General features: G+C 45.0%; 1 protein-coding gene across 1 annotated transcript; it reads left to right on the forward strand.

Annotated features, from left to right (window-relative positions):
- The first annotated feature begins 5082 nt into the window (after nt 1–5082).
- LOC110624247 lies at nt 5083–6729 on the forward strand. Its single transcript, XM_021769357.1, has 3 exons — nt 5083–5653; nt 5867–6156; nt 6268–6729. The coding sequence occupies exons 1-3, from the start codon at nt 5083–5085 to the stop codon at nt 6727–6729; spliced, it is 1323 nt and encodes a 440-aa protein (XP_021625049.1).
- The last annotated feature ends 1790 nt before the right edge of the window (nt 6730–8519 follow it).

Below are 8519 nucleotides of genomic sequence, written 5' to 3' on the forward strand. Positions count from 1 at the left end.
GCATCTGCCTCCTGTTGAGTCATCGTGAAGATCCGTGCTGGAGCTGATGGACCTTCACCTCTGAAACCCGCTGAAGAAGAGGCTGCCCCTCTCCCTCTGCCTCTGCCACTGGCCTGCGTCATGGCTGGAGCTGCTGGCTGCGCTACACTGCCTGAGGCTGTCTGCTGGGACTGTGCCATCAGGGCTGCTCTTGGACACTCTCGAGACATATGCCCTTCCTGACCACATCTGTAACAGGCTGTCGTCCCAAACCGACATACTCCTCTGTGTGGCTTACCACACCTTGCACAAATTGCATTATCCGCACCAGAGCTTGAGCCACTCCCTAGTCCCAGACTGGACTTAACCTTGTTCCAGAACTTGTTCTTCTTAGACTTCCTGGGACCTCTGTCCCACTTCTTGCTACCTGAAGCTGCTGCACTCATTGAAGAAGAGCCTGGGGTCTTAGAACCAGAAGGTTGTGCCACTGACTGTTTAACTGTCCCCTGAATGATGGCACTGGCCTCCATTTTTCGGGCCATATCCACTATGGCATGGAAGCTCTCCCTATCTACTGACTGGATCAAGGAGGAATATCTGGAGTGGAGTTTCATGATATACCTCCTTGACCTCTTCTGGTCTGTGTCAAGGTTTTGCCCTGCAAACGGCAACAGCTCCAAGAATCTGTCTGTGAACTCCTCTACACCCATCTCATCAGTCTGCCTTAACTGCTCAAACTCTATCATCTTCATCTCCCTTGAACTATCGGGAAAAGCCCAACCTGCAAACTCGTTTGCAAACTCTTCCCAAGACATGTTGTCCACTCTCAGGTTCACATAGTTCTTGAACCACTCTCGTGCCTTCTTGCACTTAAGCGTGAACCTGGCCATCTGAATGGCTCTACTGTCATCAGCCCCAATCTCATCTGTGATCACCTTAACCCTTTCAAGATACACAAATGGGTCATCCCCTTTTTCATACTAAGGAGCACCCAACTTCATATAGTCGGTCATTTTGACCTTGCTCCCACTGGCTGAGCTAGATCTGGGAGGTTGAGTAACTGGGGCTGCTGGTTCTGTAGGTGGTGGAGGTGCAACATTTTCTGAGGTAGGGTTAGCTGGATTTGGATAGTAAGGTGGGGGTGGATACATTGGGTACTGTGAGTATGGTGGATAGTAGGGTGGGTATGGCATCTGTGTGGGATAAGGGGTGAAGCTAGGGTAATCCGATGTACCTCCCATCGAATACCCTGGATTTTGTGAGAAATGTGGGTAGTGGGGTGGCTGAACAAATCCCGAGGCCTGAGTGCCTCCTTGGGACTCTCCCATTCCCTCTTCTGACATGCTAACTCCCAAACTGCCATCCCTCCTCTGCTCAACATCCATATCTTCCCCCACGTCCTCTGACAATCCTCCCTGAACTGTTCCCCTCACTGATCTGCTTCTACCCAGATCCAGAGACCTTCTAGGGTCTCTCACTGCTCTTTCTCTGTTAGACCTACTAGACATTGCCCTAGGCAATGCTGGAGGACGGGCGCTCGTGCCCTCATCCTCAGGTGGCACTCTAGTCAATCTTGCAGATCGACGAAATCCTCTCATCCTGTTTCTGAAAAACAGCACATATCAAGCAAGCATTAGCATCATATGGTTCATGTGGGCACACATGAACCCTCATCACATACATCACATAGCATAGCATATCATTAATGCACATGTATATAGTCATAGCATTTCACATCATCATGCAAGACAGGACTCCACATCCTATCCTAGTGGACATGATCTTCCTATTGTGCTTGACCTTCTATAACATCTATGAGCCCGACACTCTAGGTCCGACCATATGAACCTAGGGCTCTGATACCATTCTGTAACGACCCGAAAATCGGACCGCTAATGGCGCTAGGATCCAGGTCGGCTTAAGGCCGCCGGGACCCGTAGCAAGCCTGACATGCAACCTGTAAACCTAATTAATCCCATACATGATCAACAACATACATAAAAAATTTAAAACTTTTCTTTCATTCGTTCCTCATACGCCAAACTCAACCTGTGCATGCACTAGACATAATCATAATCATAAAACATGATCCCTCTGTGGGATCTCATCAATGCCTCAATGGGCAAATACAACATGTGTTGATTTGGCTAAATATAAACATCAATAATATTAAGATCATGTTTCAAAAAGGGATTGCATTATACTATGGTCAAGCACACTTCTAACCTTAATATCGTTACATTACATATCTATACATCATAATACAGTCTGTCATGTCCACATTCTAACTATTACATACATAAGACTTCATTACTCTTCTTGACTTCTCTGTCTAACCCGTACCTGCAAACCTGGGGAATTTGGGAGAGGGGTGAGCTACTAGAGCCCAGTGAGCAGAATCATAAAGCATTTAAAACACATGCTATCATGGAATGCATCACATCACAATTAATCATATCAAGGATGAACTTGTCACCATTTAGCCCTCTACATATTCCAATCATGCCAGGGGCATAGTGCAGGCCACACCTGGTCTTTCTCTTATACATAACATAACATACATACATAATCCATGGTGCCGGGGGCGTAGTGCAGGCCACGTCCGGTCTTTCTCTTACATAGTGCCAGGGGCGTAGTGCAGGCGACACCTGGACTTCCAAACCATATCATCATGTCATAACATATGAGGGCTAATGGATCATTCAACATTCATCCACATCAACAACATATTATGCAATGCAACATATTCGTGATTTCTAATGCAAACAACCTAAAATATCACATGGCATTCGTGATGCATGAATATGCTCAAAACTGATTTATTTGCTTGAAAGCATAAGAGTTATTCTACTCACCTCTGGCTAGCTCTGACACTGGCTGAAGCAGCTGACTCACTGCTGAGGTCCTCAGTTCCTCGGGTCCGAACCTACACAGGTGGACTCAAATGAGGGACCAACATACTATAACAGGACTTTGAAAACATCCCCCAAAAACCCTCTAAAACACCTCAAAACATCCATGCAAAAACATGCAAAGAAAGGCTGGACAGGGCACTTTCGGTGGCAGGTTCGGCGGCCGAAAATCCCTCCAGAGCCGAAAGTCAGGCAGGTTCGGCGGCACCTTCGGCGGCCGAAACTCCCAGACAGAGGCGAAACTCATGCATGTTCGGCGGCACTTTCGGCGGCCGAAACTCCCAGACAGAGACGAAAGTCTCCTTTCAGGGGCAAGCTTCAGCAGCCGAAGGCTGCCTCCATAAGAGGGTTCGGCGGCCGAAAGTCCCTTCGGCTGCCGAACCTGGTTTCTCCCAAAGGGCAGAAACTTGGTTCAAACATGCACAAATGCCTCCAAACTCATACCATCATGCATTTAGCTCAACCAAAACATGCATACAAGTTCCTAGGGGTCTCAAGCTACCTTAAACCCTAACTACAACACATCAAACATACATTTACAAGCCACATTATTCAAAACTCATCCATAAACTCAACCTAAGTTTACTCATGCATTCTACCCCATAGATCTTGCATAAAACTTACTTAAAACATGAAAAGGATTCAAGATCGGCCCTTACCTCTTGAAGATCGAGGGAGAGACGACCTAAACTCGGAGTTGGGAGAGATTTAACTTCCTTAGTCTCCAAGCTCAAAACTTGTTCAAATCTCTTCAAAATGACATAAACCTTGTTAAATCATGAAGGATCGAAGGAAAATCATCAAAAACGAACCATGGAGGAGCAAGAACACACCGTGGCCGAAGATGGGGAGAAAACTCGCCCGTTTCGGCCATGGAGCTCTTATATAGGGGCTGGCCAATTCACGTTCGGGGGCCGAACGTGCCCCCACATCTCATGCATGTTCGGCGGCCGAACATGAGATTCGGCGGCCAAACCTGGTTTCTTTCAAACAAAACTTTCGGAGGCCAAAAGTGCTCCCAAAACCTATCCACGTTCGGCGGCCGAACATGACTTTCGGCGGCCGAACCTGGTAAAGGTTCCATGGTCTTTTTCATTTAAAAACTCAAATTCATCCTTACTTAAAAATCGTAAAAACATGAAAACATTTGTGAAAACATGGTTCTACCCTTCTACGGGTCTCCGACATCCGAGATTCCATCGGACGGTAGGAATTCCGATACCGGAGTCTAGCTTGGTATTACATTAATGACCTACCGACCTGTATCGACCTATTTGATGTCTTGACGACCTGCCGACCTGTAGTGGTTTAAGGCTTGATTTGTGTGTGAATATCTTTTCTTTCTTTCTTTGTCTTGTGCATTACAAAAGTTTAGTTTGCACAGTGTAGGAAGTTTGGCTCTCATTTGTCCCATTTTTCTGTTAAGCACGTACTCACATGCACTATTTTTCTATTTTATTAATAAAGCACGTACCCACGTGCTCTGCATGTTTTAATTTGTTAAGAGTCAGTTATCCACGTATTCTGTAACCCGAGTCTTGTGCGATATGGATTCAAGCTCGAAGTAAATTTCATTTTCAGTTTGCAATGGTTGATTTGATTCAGTATAAATAAGAATAAAAAGCGGAAACAAGTCTCCTCGCTGCTAATTTTTTCAAAAAGAGAGTTTACACTCTGCACAAAGCAATATTCACATTCTCGTGAGTTTGGTTTGAGAGAGTTGCAGGAGGTCGGCAGTCCGACTACAGTGTTCGCACTTGGAAGAAGGAGTGCTCACACTCGTTAAAGGAGATCGACCTCTAAGATACGGGAGGTTGGAGATCTGCTGCAGAGTTACAGGAGGTTGGAGCTCGGCTAGATCTGCCTGCAGAGTTATAGGAGGTCGGAGGTTGGAGCTCGGCTCCCGTGTTCACTTGCTTTCAAGAGATCGGCTTAAGAGGTTATAGGGGATCAGCCTCTCAGTCTACACTTGGTATCAGAGCCCGGGACCTTATTTATGCCCAAATACATGCCTCGGCATGAACCATCATCGTCGAGTGTTGTCCATAGTGGTAATGGCGGCAATGGTGGTCAGACGGCAGAAACTGGTCTGACGGCAGAAACCATAGTGAGAGCGCCCGTAAGAGAATAAGGTGTCTCTCTACAGTATCCGCTCCTAACAAAGACAAATTATACGGCTTGGGCAATCAAGATGCAAGTCTATATGCAAGCTCAAGGTGTTTGGGATGTCGTTGAGTCTAAAAATCCAGTTGATCCTCATTCAGACCAGATTGCATTGGCAGCAATCTTTCAATGGATCACCGAAGACACCCTGTTACAGTTGGGGGTAAAGAAATCAGCTAAAGAGAAATGGGATGCTCTCAAGGTTATGAACCTCGGTGCAGAGAGGGTCAAAGAAGTACGAGCACAAGCTCTTAGATGGGAGCTCGAAAGCATAAGAATGGAAAATGGTGAGTCTGTCGATGATTTCACCGGAAAAATCTCAACTGTTGTCAACAAGCTCCAAGCACTTGGAGAAGTGGTTAATGAAACATATGTAGTTAAGAAAATGTTGCGTTCAGTATCCCCTAAGTATCTTCAGATTGCCTCAACCATAGACAAATTCAGAAATCTGTATGTAAAGATGATTGAAGAAGTAACTGATTCTCTCAAAGCTCACGAGGAGAGGTTGCGGAGCTACGACTCTAGAATAGACGAACACGTGCTACTCACTAAAGGAGAGTGGAAAGCACGAGCTGAGTCCTCAAAAACCAATGAAAAGCGTCCGTAGGACATGAATAGAGGTCGAGGACGTGGAAGTGGACGTGGTAGAGGATGCGACAGAGGCAGAGGAGGAGGTCGCGGCAGGGGTCGTGGCCCTCCTGGAACAGGCTGAGGTTAGGATGATGAAGGACAACACCATCAGAAGTTCGACATTAAAAAGGTCAGATGTTACAATTGCAACAAATATGGCCATTTTCAATCTGATTGTAAAGCTGAAAGGAAGAAACATAATGAGGCACATTTAGTGGAACAATTCGAAGAGGAGTCGACGTTGTTGATGCTAGAAACCAGTGAGCTGATTCACATCGGTGAAGAGAAGGAAGAGGAGCTAATGCTGAATGAAGAACAGATGCATGACTTTGAAGGAGTAGAAACGAAAGGAACCATGTGGTACTATGATATGGGGGCAAGCAATCATATGACAAGCAACAAGCAGGCCTTAACCGATCTTGATGAAACAGTCAAAGGGAATGTCAAGTTCGGTGATGGTTCCGTCGTCAAGGTAGAAGGCCGAGGTACTTTAGTGTTTCAGTGCAAGAATGGAGATTATTTTAAACTAACAAATGTATACTACATTCCTCAATTAAGATTCAATATTATAAGCCTTGGTTAGCTCGACGAATCAGGAGCAAAAGTGGTGGTGAATGGAGGAATTCTCAGAGTATATGACGCAAAGGACAGGTTGATAGCCAAGGTGCAGAGAACTGAAAATTGTCTGTATACGATGAGGATGATACAAGCTAAACCGAAGTGCCACTTGACAAGGTTGTCAGGAAAGTCGTGCCTATGGCATGCACGCTATGGGCATCTTAACTATCAAGCTTTACGCAAGCTTGCACAAGAAAGAATGGTGAAAGGATTACTAGAGATAGAATGGCATGGAAGACTCCCGAGTGTTCATCATATGCGTGTTTTTTGTTGCATTGCATATGCCAAAAACACAGCTCCTCACTTGAGAAAATTGGATGACAGAAGCATGAAGCTGGTTTTATTGGGATATGAACCAGGGTCCAAAGCATACCAATTGGATAGTCGGGATGTTGTGTTTCAGGAAGAAGAGAAGTGGAAATGGTAAGGCCAGACAACATCAAACTCCACAACAAAAGGACCACTTGTCATCACATACAAGGAAGTACAAATACAAGAAGACAAAAACCTCCAAAGTCAGGAACTGACATCGGCTTCCTTATCACCTATAGCCGGGTCAAGTCCAGAACATTCAGAGATAGGAGAAAGCAGCTAGGAGGGACCAAGGAGGTTCAGGACTCTTCAAGAAATTTATAACAACACAGTGGAGGTCGACCAAGACTACGGTCTTTACCTCATGTCAATTAAAGAACCAGCATCTTACCATGAAGCTGCCTGTAGTGAACATTGGTGACAAGCAATGATAGAAGAAATGGAGGCTATCTGGAGAAACAGAATATGGGAACTAGCAGAACTCCTAAAGGACTAGAGAACTATTAGTTTGAAGTGGATCTTCAAAGTAAAGAAGAATCCAGAAGGGGAGATCATTAAATATAAAGCGAGACTTATTGCAAAGGGGTATGTACAGAAACAAGGCATAGACTTTGAAGAAGTCTTTGCTCCCGTAGCTAGGTTGAAGACTATAAGAGTATTACTTGTTGTAGCTGCTCAAGAAGGCTGGATAGTGCATCATATAGATGTCAAATCTGCGTTCTTGAAGGGTGAGATAGAAGAAGAGGTTTATGTGACACAACCAATTAAAGGGATTTGTTGAACAAGGGAAAGAAAAAAAGGTTTTGAAGCTACGGAAGGCCCTGTATGGTCTTAAGCAGGCGCCTCGTGCATGGAATATAAAGCTAAACAAATGTCTACGTGAACTAGGGCTTCAAAAGATGTGTGATCGAACATTCAGTCTACAAGAAACACAAAGGAGATGAAGTGCAGATTATGGGAGTGTACGTAGATAATCTGATAATCATGGGTTCAAAGCTGAGAGCAGTGGAGGATTTCAAAGCCAAGATGAGAGAGAACTTCGAGATGAGTGATCTTGGAAAGCTAAGCTACTATCTGGGAATAGAAGTCAAGCAAAGGCCGTATAGTATCACCCTTAACCAAGCAGGGTATGCAGAGAAGATATTCGAGAAGCTTGGCATGGCTGAGTGTAAGCCATATTGGGTTCCAATGGATACACGAGTAAAGCTGAGCAAATCAGACGGAAGTCCTCCAGTAGATGCAACACTATACAGGAGTGCAATCGGAAGTCTAAGGTACTTGGTGAACACTCGTCCCGATCTTGCATATTCAGCTGGGATGGTAAGTCGCTTCATGGAAGCCCCAACAACGAAACATCTAGCGGCCGTAAAACAGATATTACGCTATGTGAAAGGCACTTTGCATCATGGCTGCAAGTACAACAAAGTTGAAGAGGAGGAGTTCAAGCTGGTAGGCTATAGCGATAGTGACTTAGCCAGAGACGTAGATGATCGAAAAAGTACGACACAGATAATCTATTTTCTCGGCCAAAGTCCTGTGCCCTAGATTTCACAGAAGCAGAAAGTCGTAGCCTTATCTTCATGTGAAGTCGAGTATATTGCTGCAACAACAGGGACTTGTCAAGGCACGTGGATTAGTAGGCTATTACATGAGCTGATCGGTTGGAAGACAAACAAGTTTGTGTTAAGAGTTGACAACAAATCTGCAATCGCCCTCACAAAGAATCCTGTTTATCATAACAGAAGTAAGCATATAGACATTAAGTTTCATTTTATTCGGGAATGTGTTCAAAGAGGAGAAGTCGAAGTTGAATATGTCAAGACTGAAGCACAACTGGCTGACATTCTGACAAAGCCACTATCTCGGGACAAGATCGACGAGCTGAGCGTGATGATCGGGATCAGA

The sequence above is a fragment of the Manihot esculenta genome, chromosome 10, assembly GCF_001659605.2.
Source record: "Manihot esculenta cultivar AM560-2 chromosome 10, M.esculenta_v8, whole genome shotgun sequence".
Lineage (NCBI taxonomy): Eukaryota > Viridiplantae > Streptophyta > Magnoliopsida > Malpighiales > Euphorbiaceae > Manihot > Manihot esculenta.

Excerpts from the sequence above, each read along its gene's own strand:
- LOC110624247 (XM_021769357.1), top strand. The coding sequence starts at position 5,083 with ATGCAAGTCTATATGCAAGCTCAAGGTGTTTGGGATGTCGTTGAGTCT. Across the intron at positions 5,654-5,866 it reads CTCAAAAACCAATGAAAAGC|CTGAAAGGAAGAAACATAAT; the intron begins GTCCGTAGGACA and ends CTGATTGTAAAG. Across the intron at positions 6,157-6,267 it reads GTGATGGTTCCGTCGTCAAG|CTCGACGAATCAGGAGCAAA; the intron begins GTAGAAGGCCGA and ends AGCCTTGGTTAG.